Here is a 17645-nt window from a genome sequence, read left to right as displayed (position 1 = left end):
CCAGAGCTGCACCTATCTGAAGCCAGGAGCCAGGAGCTTCTTCCGGGTCTCCCACGTGGGTGCAGGGGCCCAGCTACTTGAGTCATCATCTGCCGCCTCCCAGGAAGCTGGAACTGAGAGTGGAGCCAGCACCTGGACCCAGCACTCTGATGTGGGATGCAGACTTCCCAAATGGCATCTTTTTTTTTTTTTTTTTTTGACAGGCAGAGTGGACAGTGAGAGAGAGAGACAGAGAGAAAGGTCTTCCTTTGTGTTGGTTCACTCTCCAATGGCAGCCGCGGATGGCATGCTGCAGCCGGCGCACCGCGCTGATCCGATGGCAGGAGCCAGGTACTTATCCTGGTCTCCCTTGGGGTGTAGGGCCCAAGTACTTGGGCCATCCTCCACTGCCTTCCCGGGCCACAGCAGAGAGCTGGCCTGGAAGAGGGGCAACCGGGACAGAATCTGGTGCCCTGACCGGGACTAGAACCCGGTGTGCCGGCGCCACAAGGCGGAGGATTAGCCTAGTGAGCCGCGGCGCCAGCCCCCAAATGGCATCTTAACTGCTGCGCCAAACACCCACCCTGGAGACGGTGCTTCAACCCACGGCTTCCCTCCCAAATTGAGGGTCACTAGTCACAGCAAAGCCTGTTGCTGTAGGGAGTGTGCTGCCTGGGCTGTGAGAATCTGTGGTCTCGGCCTGTGTTTCCGAGCTCTGGCTGACATTTAAAAGCTCAAGTAGGAAGCTCTGAAGACACTCATACCAAGGCCCTACCCCAGGAGAGCTGAACCAGAATCCCAGGAAGTCTGTTTTTCAAACTCCAAGGTGATCTCACCACATAAATAGTTAAGGACTGCTGGTCTAGACCTCTAAAATATCCACAAGAACTAAATATACTCACTGTCAGGCCTTCATTATTCTTGCCTCCAAGTGTATACAGGCTGCCATCATTAGGATCTGGGAGGAATGCAGGCCTAGAGATTAAATAGTTAAGTATCACTGAAAAATTATAGCCCAGAGCACAGAACAAAATATCAAAGCCACGACAGGGGAGGGGCAAGGGTGGGTTGTGTGTAGGTCTAGAAGACAATTTGCTTCAGTCACAGATAAATAAAAAACCCTAAGGTGCTATATACTATACCTGAGTAAAGAAAAGCAAGCTCCAAAGGAAAAAATCATACAAGTCCATGGGAGAATAAATCATTATTGCTTCAAAATACTATGAATGGAGGTAAAGTAAGTGGAAAGGAGCCAGCAGGTCTACTTTTCAATCCATGACAATTGTGTATAGACCTTCAACAATTAATAGCATTACACAGTACATAAACAGGTAGAGTATATCTACCTTTAGTTTCAACAAGCATTTATTTTTTAACTGGGATTTATTAATAAAGGTAGGCTGAGAGCTTGACACTGGAGAGCCTGCCAAGGAGAAGGCTCAAGGTCTCTGTCGGTAGATTCCTGCAAAGTGGACGTGAGGTGGTATCTTGTATAATTAACCTGCTGAACTGCAGCCACAGGCCCCTAAGACCCCCCTGCTGAAAGCTGCCTCTACTTAGGTTCACCACCATTTGAGGCTGCAACTGATGCCGTCCTACGTGTACTCCAATACACATACTCCAGCAGCAGGTCACATTCACCTCTTCCCTCCAATGAGTACACAGCAAAGAGGGAGAGATCCAGTTGTCCTGAGGATTTTGGAAGTTCAAGTTCAAAAGTCAACTTCAGTTTCATCTTAAATAGGGCCTTTCAATATGACTGTCCTCTCCCAAGGAACTGGCTGCCTCCTCCCCGAATGGAGTCTATCACAGCACCCGTAAGGTTTTAGATGGCTCACCCATTCCTGTGATGCCTTAAGTTACACATTGAGGTACTCCCAGTAACTACCACTATCAATGTTGATTCAATGACTGAGACAATGAATTCATGGGAAATACTGAGAAAATCAGAAAACTTACTCTTCCACATGTGTTGGGACCTGCAGGACTGGATCTGTGCAAAAGAACAACAAAGGCATCATCAGACAGATTCTCAAGTGTCAAAATTCCCAAAGGCTTCCCGGGCCAAGTCATGAAATGTACCTAGAAAGGAGGCTGACCTGCGAGACAACACACGTGGAGGCGTTTTAGGAAACACACGCACAGGGGCCGGCACTGTGGCGCAGTGGGTTGAGCCGCTGCTTGAGATGTCGGCCTTCTCTTATCACAGCACCAGTTCAAGTCCTGGCTGCTCTACTTCTGATCCAGCTCCCTGCTAATGCACCTTGGAAAGCAGTGGAGCACGGCCAAGTACTTGGGTCTCTGCCATGCCTGTGGGAGCTCTTGGCTCTTGGTTTCTGTCTGGCCCAACCCCAGCTGCTGTAACCTTTTGGGGAGTGACCTAGCAGACGGAAGGTGTCTCTCTCTTGCTCTTCTGCACATGCTCTCTCTCTCTCCCTGTTTCTCCCTCTGTCATTCTGCCTTTCAAATAACTAAAAACAGAATCTTTTTTAAAAAAGAAAACACATGTACAAAGAACCAAATGCAAACATTTATGATTGCCACTGAGACCAGGATAGAACCGTTGTCAAGGGAACTTGCATATGCTTGAAAAAAGATTAGCATACATTTAAGAATGTTTGACAAGACATTTAATTTTTGTGATTTTGTTTATGTGACATAGGAATCTATAAATTTAGTCATAATAAACTTATCGTTCACTACTGAGGCATTAATGTGAAATAGTATGTTTTTAAAAACGTTTACTCATATTGTATAATTGTAAACTAAAGAAAACAAATTTTCTTTATAATATGTTCGACTGTGCCTTTTACTGAAAATGATCACTTTACATCATTTGATATTTTCATATTTTTACTGCAACCTAAAATAAATAAATGCTAAAATAAAATGAAAAAAAAAAAGAAACTTGTATATAACCTGGGAAATAGGCAGAAGGAAAAACTAGTCACAATTCACAGTGAACAAGCACATAACTTTACTAAAAGGCATATCAATGTCTTCTCTTTTTAAGATTTTTATTTATTTATTTGACAGGTAGAGTTACAGACAGTGAGAGAGAGAGACAGAGATAAAGGTCTTCCTTTCCGTTGGTTCACTCCCCAAATGGCCGCTAAGGTCGGCGCTATGCGGATCCAAAGCCAGGAGCCAGGTGCTTCTCCTGGTTTCCCATGTGGGTGCAGGGGCCCAAGCACCCGGGCCATCCTCCACTGCCCTCCCAGGCCACAATAAAGAGCTGGACTGGAAGAGGAGCAGCGGGACTAGAACCCGGCGCCCACATGGGATGCAGGCAGAGGATTAACCAAGTGAGCCACAGCACCGGCCCCTCAATGTCTTCTAATTCCTAAATCATTATCTTGTCAGATAACTGGAATACTATATATCCCCAACAGGAAAAGCAAAACTGTTCCAGAAGAATGGATTTTGGAGGCCAGAGCTGTGGCACAGCTGGAGAAACTGCCAACTGTGGTGCCTGCATCTCATATGGGCGCTGGATCCAGTCCCAGCTGCTCCACTTCCAACCCTACTCATGTGACTGAGAAAGCAGTGGAAGATGGTCCAAGTGCTTGGGCCCAAAAGAAGCTCCTGGCTCCTGACTTTGAATCCACCAAGCTCTGGTCATTGTGGCCATCTGGGGAATGAACCAGCAGATGGAAGATGTCTCTCTGTCTCTCTCTCTGTAACTGTGCCTTTCAAATAAATAAACAAATCTTAAGCAAAAAACTGATTTTTGTTGAATAGTAAATGGATACACCCCTTTGGAGCAGTCTATGGCAACAGACCCTTCAAAGTATTCATTCCCTCTGACTGCCTTCAATCCATCAATTTCATTTCTGTAAAATTTAGCGTAAATATGCAGAAAATGTTTTTTGTACAAAGATGTTCACAGTGGCATAACAATGGTCTAACCAATTATTGTTAAATTATAAAATGTCTCCTTAGCAGAAAATTAAGGCTTCTAGAAGTACCAATACACTTCAAAACATGTACAAATCTTTACACTATTATGTTCAGGAGAAAGGATAACATTGTAGATAGGATTAAATTAATGCAACTAAGCTTCAGTGCACTAAAAAAAAAAAAAAAAAAAACTAGACAGAAAGGCCAAAAATGCTAATTGTAGTAAGTTATCTTTGTTGGAAATATAAACAACTCCTCCTACCTTCTCTATATTTCCAAAAATTTCTACGTGAGCGTTACTTTCTAAATTGGGAGAAAGTTGTGGTGGTTTTTTTTTTTTTTTCTCCCTCCAATTCAAATTGATATTTGCAGCAAGTACAAATGGCTGACTTTTCCCTCCTTAGATTATTCACCTGGGCACATCAAGAGAAAGCTCCTGACTGGCAGGGATGGACAGCAGTGGAGGTAACAGGGCCGGAACAGGACAGCACTGTGCTGTAACATCAGGAATCCACAGGCACCAGACTGCTCATGCTGAGCTACTCCAAGCAGTCTGAAGCTCACAGACTACACAATCATGCTTTGGACAACTTCACAGCTCGGGGGAAGACGGAAAACCATCTAAGAGGATTTCTGTACGTAGAGTTCCAGATCCTATGGGCTCTGCTTACGGTGACAGGCAGCTGTCCAATCCTTCTAGTCACTTGGGATCTCAGGTGAAGGAAAACCGTGCAAGCCTTATCATATGTTGACTCTGCTTTAAAAGCCAGCTCCAACACAAAGGCACACAGTGTTCACAACAATAGAGGCAGACACACCATATGTGGTCTGTGGGCAACAAACACCACTAAACCAAAAATGCTTCAGGAAACAGGATGAACTTTCAGTCAGTAAGCATATGTTTATCTTTCCCATTAATCACCTCTCAGTAGGCTCTCACAAACAGACTGATGCAAGAGACAGGAAATAAGGCACACGACATTCATTTTACTGAAACAAACTAGTCAAGGGGCAATTATAACCCAGTTACTTCAGTGCAGCCCTGAAGCCAGACACGCCAGAAAAAGCAGGAATGTCATATTCTAAAGAAAACAGAGCAATAAAAAGGGCACCTTTTTTGTTAAAGATATGACAGTTAAACACAAATTAAGAAGGTACTGCTGGGGCCAGAGCTGTGGCGCAGCAGGTTAAAGCCCTGGCCTGAAGCACAGGCATCCCATATGGGCGCCGGTTCGAGTCCCAGCTGCTCCTCTTCCGATCCAGCTCTCTGCTGTGGCCTGGGAAAGCAGTAGAAGATGGCCCAAGTGCTTGGGCTCCTACACCCACGTGGCAGACCTGGAAAAAACTGGCTCCTGGCTTCGGATTGGCACAGCTTTGGCCATTGCAGCCATCTGGGGAGTGAACCAGCAGATGGAAGACCTCTCTCTGTGTCTCTACCTCTCTCTGTAACTCTTTTAAATAAATAAAATAAATCTTAAAAAAAAAAAAAAAAGAAGAAGGTACTCCTGGGGCTGGCATTATGGTGTAACTGGTTAAGCTGCCACCTGCAATGCCTACATCCTAAATGGGTACCAATTCAAGTCCTGGCTGCTCCACTTCCAATCCAGCTCCCTGCTAATGGGCCTAGGAATGTAGTAGAAGATGGTCCAAGTCCTTGGGCCCCTGTACCCATGTGGGAGACCCTGGTGAAGTTCCTGCCTTTTGCCTGGCCCAGCCCTGGCCATTGTGGCCATTTAGGGGAGTGAACCAGTAGATGGAAGATTTCTCTATCTCTCCTGCTCTAATTCTGCCTTTCAAATTAAAAAAAAAAAAAAAAAGGTACTGTCAATCCTTGCATTTTTCTATGTCTACATAGAGAACATAGAGACATAGAGAACAACAGGATTTTAATGCCTGTCCATAATCTAATCTCTGCCATACAGTATTTGCTCAGTGTCATGGACTTCTCTACAGATGCAGATTTTTTTGGTGTCCCACAGTTTATTTGGTGGTCACCTGACACTGAGGCCTTCGGTTCCAAGATGTGTCCTGCACCAGACAGGTTCCAGCTAAGACACAGGACAGGCAGGAGACAAGGAAAGATTCCCAAGACAACTGCATCGGGGTTTAAGATCCATGCTTTTTCCTGGCTACAGAGCGGACAAACTCCAACAGGAGGGCCTCAGATCGGCCTTGCATTCCTCACTTACTCAGCAAACCAGCCTCTGCCAAGTGCAGGCCAGACAGACGGACAGCCATCAAGACAGGAGCACGGACCACTCAGCCTCTGAGGCCCCACAACAATCCAGTCTGCAGGCAGCTTTCTTCTTGAATCATCCGAATCCAAGATTTACTTTAAAATGCTACAGAAAATAATGTAGGGGGACAGGTTAAAAAAATAAAAAAGAAGAAGTGGCAGACTGCTGTGGGCTGTGAAGGAAAACGAGAACACAGGGAGCTGTTCTTCTATTGTCTGCACATACGATGGAAATTTTCCACATTCACGAAAGTTGAAGATAAAAATCTCCGGAAAACCAGCAAAATAAAACCAAAAAGCATCATCTGAGATCAACATGAAAAGGTGGTTGTTTTTATTTAATAATGAGAACTGGTTTCAGGCAAGATTCTTGCTTTAAAAAAAGTTTTCAGTCGCGTGAAAAGCAACAACCTAACTGTAAGGCTATGAGCAAATACTGCTGTGAAACAAGGCACTCTGCCTGTACACAGCCCGGGAGAATAAAAGCCACACTCACCAAGCCATTTTACTTTCAGGGGGGGAAAAAAAGGATGCAAGAGTTCCTTCACAAGTGTAAAATGGTTATTATTCAAGGTAAAGGTGAGGTTATCAGGTGAAGATATGGGAAAAGTACAGCTAAAATCAACATCTGGTCTCCCAGAATTGACAGGGAGAAGAAACACACCTGCTCTTTGCTCCCTGGGAGGAGTCAGTGGACTCCACACCTTCCCCTAGCATGGCCAGCCCAGGCCTGAAACGGAAAAGCCAACACTCTGCGCAGGTTAACACACACTCACTGCCACTGTACTGCGCCGATCTACTCCTCCTGTAAACCTGAGCAGAAACGACAAGTACACAAGAACAAGACTGTAAACATTTCTTCTCCAAAAGAAGTGAGTTTTTGTCCACATTCTCTACTCCAGACCTGGAGGAACCTCTCCAGGTTCTCCTCTCAGCCTCTCTTCTGTCTCTTGGAGAGCACACCCAATTTTATAGCATCAACTCTGGTCACACGGTGGGGATGTGAAGTCCCCCATCTCTTGAGCTTTTCTCTCTGAATCAACTGCACATTTTTACTGTTTCCTACCAGCACCTCAGCCTCTACTTGTCCACATCACTCCCTCCATCTTTGCAGTCAGACTGGCATCTGCTCTTGACTAACCTATTTTGTTAATAGAACCACCATTCTCCATCATCATGGCCAAAATTCAAACGGTACTGACACCTATGGCTTCCTATCTCATGCCATCAACTCTCAAACTCTGCTTTATCATTCTCTTTGCTACTCCCATTAGCCTCTCAACATCTTGGAATCCTTTGTCTTTCAAGCCCTCCTATTTCTCCTAGTCAACACTGCCTTTGGAATCAGACAAACCTAAGTCTAAATCCTGGCTCTGGAGAACAGGCAGTGAGTATAGCAATTCCTGCATCCTAGGGTTCAATCCCTGGCTCTGATTCCAGATGCCACTTCCCACCAAGGCAGACCTTGGGAGGCAGCAAAGACAGCTCAAGTAACAGGTTCCTGCCACCAACATGGGAGACCTGGATCCTGCCGTTTTGGGCATCTGAGAAATGAACCAGCAGATGTGAAAGCTTGCACCCTTTCTCTGTCTTCCCTTCAAAAAGAAAAAAGTCCTGGCTTTACCAATTGCCATCTGAGTGGCTCTGGGGCTTTGCCAAAGTTACTTAATCTCTATGAGCCTCAATGTCCTCATCACTAAAGAAAAAAAAAAAGAGAGATAATTACATCAAGCCCATTGAGCATCTCTCTGTGTGCATGAGATAAGGACTAAATTTTTGTCAAGACTGTAAGTCACTGCCTTGACACAGAGAAGAGTGATCTTTTTAAAGGAAAATCCGATTATATTTCTCTGTCACTCAGAAGAATCCTTTGGTGGCTCTCTATCTCACTCAGTAGAGTGGCCTACAAATCCCACCCGAGCGCCCCCTCTTACCCGTCATTCTCTAACAATCTCCCATTACTTCTTGCTCACTTTTAAAGTTACATTGGCCTCCTTGTATTCCTCAAATCCTTCCAAATGTTACAATCTCAGAGGGGTCTTCCATAGCCACCTCCTACCCCCCAGGATTTCCTAATCTTCTCTGCTTAGTTTTCTTTCTTTTTCTTTCTTTCTTTTTTTTTTTTTTTTTTTTAAGATTTGTTTTATTTATTTGAAAGACAGTTACAGAGAGAGGTAGAGACAGGGAGATAGAGGTCTTCCATCTGCTGGTTCACTCCCTAAATGGCTGCAACGGTTGGAGCTGAGCCGATTCAAAACTGGGAGCTTCTCCTGGGTCTCCCACGTGGGTGCCGGGGCCCAAGGACTTGGGCCATGCTCCACTGCTTTCCCAGGCACATTAGCAGGGAACTGGGATTGGAAGTGGAGCAGCTGCCCATTGGGAATGTCAGAGCTGCAGGCCGGGGCTTTAACCCACTGCACCACAGTGCCAGCCCCTCTGCTTAATTTTCCTCTATATAACTTCCCACCTCTAAAGCACTGTATATTTTATTATCCATTGTTTAATGTCTGACTCCAGCTACTGTGAGTTCCATGATGCTGGGGTTTATCTTTTGTTATCTGCTACATTCCCAACATCTAAAACATGTCTGGCACATAGGAGGTGCTCAAGGTACCTGTTCAAAGGAGCAATTAATAAATGCTAATTTCCCTACTTTAAATCCCACCCAGCCTGGATATCCCCTGTCGATCACTGTTTATAATCCAGCAGTTTTGCTCCATCAACCTTCAATGCAGGTTCTACCTGATAATCTCTTCTCCAAAACCCAGGCTTCTGAGTGCTGCTGAAGGCAGGCATGCTCATCTGTGTAGATCTGTCATGCAGGTGCGGCTGGCCGGGCCAACGTCATTAGGAGACTCCTTTTTCTAGAGAAGAGCTTCTTCCAGCTCTCCCACGTGGTGCAGGGGCCCAAGGCCTTGGGCCATCTTCTACCGCTATCCCAGGCCATAGCAGAGAGCGGGATCAGAAGTGGAGCAGCCAGGACTTGAACCAGCGCCCATATGGAATGCCGGCACTACAGGCAGCAGCTTTACCCGCTATACCACAGCACCAGCCCCAAGGCAGCCTTTGTGTTGTCTCTCGTGGGAACACTTCACCCTTGCCAGGCCTGGGTCTGTGTTCCCCTCGTCAGGTCGTCCAGTCTCTCTCTGCTCTGGGTCAGCTGCCTGTGTGAAACGTTTCTGCCTTGAGTATTCTAGCCCTCACCCAGGAAATCCTGTGGCGCACACCACGTATTTTAGAGGAGTTCATGGTGTACTGTTTGTCTCAGAGTAGCTTTATAAGCTGAAGTATCAGCTCCTGTCTTTATCTCACACAGCACGTAACAGTGAAACGTGCTGATAGCAGATGTTCAACACGTGTCTTTGAGACGAGTACAGTAAATCTCAACAGATAATAGCCAATAGCTGATTGTCTGACTCCTCCAGAGGGAGAGGGAGAAAAAAGTTAGTATTTGGTATACGGGGAGGCTTAGAGAACACAAAAGAAGTTGGGACTTCATCTGTGGTCCTTTGATCCTTAGATACCTTTCTAAAGGGCCATCCCAGAACGTTTCAGATCATTTAGAAGGGCCCAGTTTGGAGAATTTCTAACTGTACCATGGCATCTTAGTTGTGCCAGAGAACAGAGAAGTCTTTCAGTGAGAGAGGAAGCTGGTTTTAAATGTTGGGGGTGTGGCGGTCACATAAGTGTCAGATGGGGGTTGGAAATAAGAGTGAAGTAGAAGAGGGCAATAAAACCAGGGCTCATCTAGATTCCACAGGAGAAGCAGTGCGTTCCAGAAATCCCATTGCTCATCTGGGGAAGAGAAGACAATGATCTTACAAGGCTCTCTGAGCTCCAGAAAAGTGAGCAACCTGTTCTTGTGCTTCTGTAATCAAAAGAATCTGATTTCTTCCTACATGGAAAACAATCTGCCCAGAGCAGTTAGTTAAATTCTGGTTGACCTCTTGGCAGATGTTTCTCTGTGTAGCTGACTTATCACACCATGGCTCCCCTGCCTGCAGGCAGACTTGTCTTCAGGAAGCCTGTGATAGCTCTGATGGGGTCCTTCACTCTGGGTATAGATTTCCCCTACCCTGTGACCAGTAGGACTCAGCCATTCATTCTACTCCTTAGATATTTTCTCAAGTGGAATGAAAACAAGTCCAATTAGAGAATAATCACAATGTTGATAGCAGCTTTATTCATGATGGCCAAAAAAATGGAAATAACCCAAATATCTATCAAAAGGTAAATAGAGGGGCTGCGCTCTGGCATAGTGGGTAAAGCTGCTGCCTGTGGCACCAGCATCCCATTATGGGCACTGATTTGAGTTCTGGTTGTTCCACTTCTGATCCAGCTCCCTGCTAATGTACCTGGGAAAGCAGTGGAGGATGGCCCAACTGCTTGGGCCCCTGCACCCATGTGGGAGACCCAGAAGAAGCTCCTTATTCCTAGCTTCGGAATGGCCCAGCTCTTGCCGTTGCAGCCATTTGGGAGTGAATCAGTGGATGGAAGATTTCTCTGTCTGTCTCCTCCCCTCCTTGCCCCATAACTCTGCCTTTCAACTAAATAAATAAATCTTGTTTAAAAAAAAAAAAAAAAAAAGAAGTAAATAAACAAACTGTGATATATCTGTACAGGGGAATACTTTTCAACAATTTAAAAAAAGAGAAAAATGTGATAACATAATCAGCAAAATCATTATTCAAAGAGAAAGAAGGCAGATACAAAAGAGTACTTACTGTATGATTTCAACTTGTAAAATTTTAAGAAACCAAATGAGTTTGCCAGTGCTTGTCTGGGGAAGAAGCTCCTGGCTCCTGACTTTGGATTGGCTCAGCTCCAGCCAATGCAGCCATCTGGGAGTAAACCAGCGGATGGAAGACCTCTCTCTCTGTCTCTACCTCTCTCTCTCTCTCTCTCTCTCTCTGCCTCTCTGTAACTCTAAGAAGAGGCAAAGAGAGATGTCTTCCATCCACTCGTTCACTCCCCAAATAGCTGCAATGGCCGGAGGTAGGCTGATCCAAAGCCAGGAGCCTGGAGGTTCTTCCAGGTCTCCCTCATGGATGCAGGGATCCAAGGACTTGGGCCATCTTCTACTGCTTTCCCAGGCCACAGTAGAGAGCTGGATTAGAAGTGGGGCTGCAGGACCCAAACCAGCGCCCATATGGGATGCTAGCACGCAGGTGGTGCTTTTACTAACTAGGCCACAGCACCGGCCCCAATATATACAATTATTATATGTCAATTACAGACAAACCAAAAAAATCAACAATAACTAGTATTTCCTTCAAGAAATACTAAAGAAAATCCTCTCAACACACCAAACCACAGCAGCTTTGTAAAGCCAATCTAACACCAAACGTCACGGTGCCACTCTTGGTTTGCATTGCAGACACGAAACACACTCCAGCCTATTCACTGGTGAAACGTCAGAGAAAAGGATGGCTGTGACGTTACCAGAATTACAGAATCACAGAAAAACCAGGCTTAGAGAGATCTGCACAACGTGAAATGTCACCATTCAAGTCCAGCCTGGAAAGCAAGATCATTTTCTCTACAAGGCATACTTTGACTCACAAAGAACCTCCATTTCTGGAAGCAGCAATACATGGTTAGCTGAGGAATAAAAACAAAAACAAAAACAAAAACCTGTCAAAACCACGGTGGAAAGTAAAACAAGCAAACAAAAATAGTCCTAGTTTGTTGGTTCCTGAAAAAAGTAAATTAGGAAACCATGAAATGAAGTCACAAGTATATATTCTGAAGAACCTCAGTTTGATGAATTAAAGGTCATCTGTTCGCATCAGCAAGTTTCTTCCATTTGACTTTGACTCCTCATGTCGCAACTCAGGCACACTCCAGGGTCCTTCCTTGCCTGGACGGGTGTAGCAGACTCTTGCCTCGCCTCCCAACTTCCTCCTGGCCCAACAGTTCAGTCTCAACACGTTCCTGCTGATCCTGTACACTGGAAGCCAGGGAGCTACACTAACATTACCACAGTGAAATACCACAGGCTTGGGGAGGCACAGGTGATCCAACAACAGAAATTTATTTCTCACGGTCCTGGAGCCTGGGACTTCTGAGCTCAGGGCACCAGCACGGCTGCATTCTGTTGAGGGCTCTCTTCCTGGCTTGTTGGCACCTTCTCATGATTCAGCCACGGAGCAGATCTGGTCTCTCCTGCGTCTCTCATAAGGGCACTAATCCTATCATGGCAACCCCATCTTCCTGACTGCCTCCCAAAGGGTCCCCACCTCCAGAACCATTTAGGGGTTAGGGATTCAACATAGGAGTTTGAAGGGAGGGAGACACAAACACTCATTCTGTAACACCAGGCATGGAGCTCTCCTCTGCTCAAATTCTTCCAATGGCTGATAATATCTTTACAATGGCCCCTGGGGAGGGCACAGCTCACTAGCAAAAGTACTTAGGAAGAGAGAGAACTTCCTGGTGGTCAGTGGGACTGCAGTATGATTCAGGCACTAAGTATGGGGGGCCAGAGACAACTGAAGATTATTCCACATATGGACCTGCTCTGATGTTCTGCCAGACACAGCCAAAAACCTTTAAAAATTACCCAAACCTTCAACCTGTTTTACACATAAGCACAAAAGTACTTTTCACAGCTGCATGCACTGAATTTTCTTGGAATGTAAGTATATGTAAGTCAGGTGCGGCTGTACTTTTGTCTGGAACACGACCAGGATCATTCACCAACTTGGGAATCCCATCACCATCGGCACGGTGGTATTCCAGCCTGCATTTGTTCCTGTCTGCATTCACTCTCAGGTGGAGTGTCAGCACATGCCTGGGCATTTATATATTAAATTATGTATGTGTGATTAAAAATTACTTTCCTAGTGCATCGGGTTTAGATTACTAGGGAGCAATTGGTTTCTTCCGGAAACTGTGTGTATATGTAGGTTATTGTCTATAAATTTTGTTTCAGGACAGTAAGAGGGGCACCTTTATAATAAATACTGTGCAAAGGGAGTCCTGGGTCCCTCCTGCCCTATCTGGCTAGTCCCATTACCTCTCGGAGCTGATCTCGCCTCCGACACTCCACTGTAACCACAACCACTTCTCTGCTCTCCTCTGCCGTGCCAAGGACACCCCCACCATGCCTTTGGCCTGGAAGACGGCCTGGCCTCCCTAAGATCTTACTCAAACAACACCTTCTCACGGAAGCCTTCCTTGTTTAAAACTGCAGGCCCCAACACACACACACACACACACATCCACACACACACACACACACACACACACCCTCACCCCGGTACTGCCCATTCCACTTCCCCACTTCGTTCTCCACAGTGCCTATCACCACTAAGAAATTTCCTTCCTGCCGTTTCCCCACTAGAATGAAAGATCGATAAGAGCAAGGATTTTGCCTGTTTTGTTCACTTGTTGCGTTCTCAGGGTCTAGAACAGTCTCTCTGGATACCTTTATAATCTATCGACATATTAACAGTTTAGTAATATTGATTTTGAAATCTTTGGTTAGAACCACAAGACTAATTTGAAAACTTCAGGTGTTCATGCATTACCATCACTCATCTTTATACAGAAATATAAATTGAGGTTATTGGTATCAAGAGCTGAATTTAAATTTAAAAATTCAGTTGATGCTAAGAAAAACAATGAGGCTTATAAACAAACAATACTTGAATTACTAGACTTTAACATCAGAATTCTCGAATACTCTCTTTATGGGTCTTTTAACTGCCCCCCCCCCCCCCCAATCAGGTCACTGGATTCTACCCCGGCTTCTGGCACACCTCTCATCCTTTCCATGCCTGCCCTTCCCCTGGCCCCTTCTCAGGTTGCTTTCCTGTCTCTCATCTCCCACACTGCTGGATTCATCTGAAAATGGAGCACTGGTTGAGTCACTCACCTGCTTACGCATGTTAATGGCTGTCAACTTCCTGTTGTATCAGTAAGGCTCACCTACCCTGTGGTCCTCTCTCCCTCCCTCCCTCTCCCCCTCCAAAATATCACCAGGCTCCTGCTGACGGGGCCAGTCCCTGCACCCAGAACTGCTGCTTCCTTTGCTCTTTCCTAGGCCTCACTCCCAACTGAAACTCAGTTCAGCCACCAAGGCTCACCACCAATACCACAGCCTTCAGATGGGTGTGGGCTCACAGCACAGTATTAGTACCTCTCTTAGGTGATCTTAGAACTCTGCTCTGTGCTGAAGTTCTGTGTACTTCTCTTCTCTCCCTATCAGCCTGTGGCTCCTTGGGGACATGGTCTCCCTTTTTCTTCTTTGTGTCCCATACAGTAGATACATATGAAGAAAAAGGGCAAATTCTTTCAGTTCTAATTTACAAGACAGAACAGATTGAATTGTATGTGTGACTAACAAACAAGACAGCACAGTTTTGCTGGATATAGCTGAGGCTACACACGGAAATGAAAATTCAAGAGAAGGTTAACTTAAAAACAATGCAGGCTGGGGTGGGTATTGTAGCACACATTAAGCTACCACGTGGGGTGCCTGCATCCTAAATCTATGTGCCAGTTTGAGTCCTGGATACTCTTTTTTTTTTTTTAATTTATTTTAATTTATTTATTTGAGAGGCAGAGACAGAGAGAGAGGTCTTCCATTGGCTAGTTCACTCCCTAAATGGCCACAATAGCCAGAGCTGGGCTGATCCAAAGCCAGGAGCCAGGAGCTTCTTCCCGTCTCCCACACGGGTGCAGGGGCCCAAGTACTTGGGCCATCTTCTGCTGCTTTCCTGGACAGAAGCAGAGAGGAAGAGGAGCAGCCAGGACTCAAACTGGCACCCATATGGGATGCTGGCACTACAGGTGGAGGTCTAGCCCGCTACACCATGGCGCTGGCCCCAGACACTCACTTCTGATCCAACTTCCTGCTAATACATCCTGGGAGGCAGCAAAAGGTAGCTGAAGTGCTTGGGACCTGGCCACCCACGTGTGAAACCCAGACTGAGTCCCAGGCTCTTGGCTTCAGCCTGGCCCACCCCTGGCTGCTTTGAGCATTTGGGGAATGAACCAGCAGATGGAAGCTCTGTCTCTGTCTTTGCCTCTCTGCCTTTCAAGTAAATGAAAATAAATAAATATTTAATGTTAAAAGAAATACATACAGAGAAAAATAAAGCAGAAGAATGAAGTGGCTCAGGGTAGACGTCGTGCCTAGGAACGCTGAAACCAAGAGCCAGGCCTTAGCAATTCAACAGCTAAAATGTTTCTCTCAGTCCTTTTCTGACTTGTTGATTTTTATCAAAATAGGAACTGCTGAAATTTAAGGAACTCTGCTTCCATGTGTTTTAAGAACACATGAAGGAGACACAGTACAGATGACGTTCTTGGAGCCCATGAAGCAATGCCCAAAGCCAGCTCTGCAGTCTTCTTGTGGTACTTGCTCCAGAGAGAGCTGGTCCTTAAGATTCTGGCTGACCTAGGCAGGGCCCACACTAGTGAGGCAGGATGCCCGTGGTACCCCATTGGTTACCACCAACTGGCGGTAACCAGGTTTGCTACTGAACTGACAAGATGACCTTCTGACATACACCAATATTTTTCCAGGTAGAATACTGTCTCAGAACACTTTATTAAGAAAGGAAACACACTCTGTGTGCTTATGAAAATAATGAGCCACAGAGTAAGTGATGGGAGAAAACAAGGCAGCCAGATGCAAGCCTAAGGTCAAATGAGAATTACTACGGACCAGAGATGACGTGGAGAGACCCAAACCCTTGGGTTTGCATGGATTTATCTGGGAAGATTACACTGGAAATCAAATACACTTTCCCAGCTGTGGGGCTCGACTCTGCTAACTACCACCAGGTTGGTAAGATCATCAGATGGACGCGTGAAGTTCAAGATAAACAAGTTCAGTCATTTACTGCTCTTACTGTAATAACCCAATAAAGTGGTTAGCTTGGATGAATGCCAAATCTTACCACCCTCAATTATTTTAGCTTCTACAAGACAAAGAGTAATTTGAGGTGTCGACAAGATATCCTCTTATGATTATGATTACAAGATTCTAATCATCAGAATTTAGCAAATTTAATGCAGCATGCTTTCATAAAGACCAACCAACCAGAGCTATTAATACAACAGCCTACAGGCATTTAAACATGACATTTTGACCAAAGCTAAATCAAAAAAGAAAAAATAATGCTTCTTCAACTAATGCACTGAGTGGATAATCACAACAACTAACGCTGCAAATACACCCGCCAGAAGAATTCCTCCTCCTCTCTGATTTCCTTCTCCTTTTAAATTTTATTAACGAACCAACCTTTTTCTCTTTATCTGGAATGTGCTTACTTGTAACAGCTGATACAAATGTCCATGTTATCCAACAACCCAACTTACCTTCCTTTAAAGTCCACTTGATTGAGCCTGTCCTCTTGCTGACAGCATGCAAACTTCCATCCAGGGTCGATACAAACAACAAGGTTTCAGGAAGTGTCACTGTGCTGGAACTTCCAAATATCTGCAATGGGAGGTGAGAAGAATCCTCACATCAACATGACTGCTCACCGTGGGCATGTACAATCACAAACCTCCATCCCCAAAGTTATCCTTTGAAAATCCCCCGCTTAGGAGACCCTAAATTCCCAACCAGGCACGTGTTTAGACAATGCTGAGTCAGGTCTGGAACACAGTCGCCTTTTTCTATCTAAACAGATCCTACCTGCAGACAGACAGGCTCATGATTTAATGTGGCAAAAACAGAAATTCTGAAATAACCCACGGGCAGCCTCTGCTGAAACAGAGGGGCATGGTATGCTCAGCTTTCTGACTTCCTTCTCTTGGGTCTATTTTACTCTCTAAAACCTAATCATCTTGTCTTTATGATAAAGAAGAATGCTAACAACCCACACTTATGGAGACATTTTAAAAAGCAATGAAGGCCGGCGCCGCGGCTCACTAGGCTAATCCTCCGCCTAGCGGCGCCGGCACACCGGGTTCTAGTCCCGGTCGGGGCGCCGGATTCTGTCCCGGTTGTCCCTCTTCCAAGCCAGCCCTCTGCTGTGGCCAGGGAGTGCAGTGGAGGATGGCCCAGGTGCTTGGGCCCTGCACCCCATGGGAGACCAGGAAAAGCACCTGGCTCCTGGCTCCTGCCATCGGATCAGCGCGGTGCGCCGGCCGCAGCGCGCCGGCCGCGGCGGCCATTGGAGGGTGAACCAACGGCAAAGGAAGACCTTTCTCTCTGTCTGTCTCTCTCACTGTCCACTCTGCCTGTCAAAAAATAAAAAAAAAAAAAAAAAAAAAAAAAAAGCAATGAATTATGGGAAAGTATTTAAAGTAAAATAGGAAAACAAGCTTTCATTATATAAAAAACTTAAGTAATAACCATCAAGATTCCAATTAAGACATGATATAAAACAAAAGGAATTAATAGCATAACCCCCACCTGTTCTTTGTTTTTAAAAAGATTTACTGGGGCTGGCACTGTAGTGTAGAGGGTACAGCCACTGCCTGTGGTGCTGGCATCCCATATGGGCACTGGTTCAAGTCCCGGTTGCTCCACTTCCGATCCAGCTCACTGTTAATGTACATAGGAAAG

The 17645-nt window shown here is 45.5% G+C and overlaps 1 protein-coding gene across 1 annotated transcript in view; it reads right to left on the bottom strand.

The window, feature by feature from the left end:
• Window positions 1–17645, bottom strand: part of ERN1 (endoplasmic reticulum to nucleus signaling 1) — a 95050-nt gene that overhangs the window by 42070 nt on the left and 35335 nt on the right. The window contains exons 2-4 of the mRNA XM_008271709.5: window positions 16448–16568; window positions 1939–1972; window positions 882–954 (exon numbers count right to left, since the gene is read on the bottom strand). Coding sequence (XP_008269931.3) covers window positions 882–954; window positions 1939–1972; window positions 16448–16568 — 228 coding nt within the window. The remainder of the gene's footprint in view (window positions 1–881; window positions 955–1938; window positions 1973–16447; window positions 16569–17645) is intronic.

The sequence above is a fragment of the Oryctolagus cuniculus genome, chromosome 17 (genome assembly GCF_051225735.1).
Source record: "Oryctolagus cuniculus isolate XC-2025 breed Fujian yellow rabbit chromosome 17, ASM5122573v1, whole genome shotgun sequence".
Taxonomy (NCBI): domain Eukaryota; kingdom Metazoa; phylum Chordata; class Mammalia; order Lagomorpha; family Leporidae; genus Oryctolagus; species Oryctolagus cuniculus.
The sequence above is the reverse complement of the archived record's forward strand: the minus strand, read 5'-3'. Positions and strand labels throughout refer to the sequence as shown.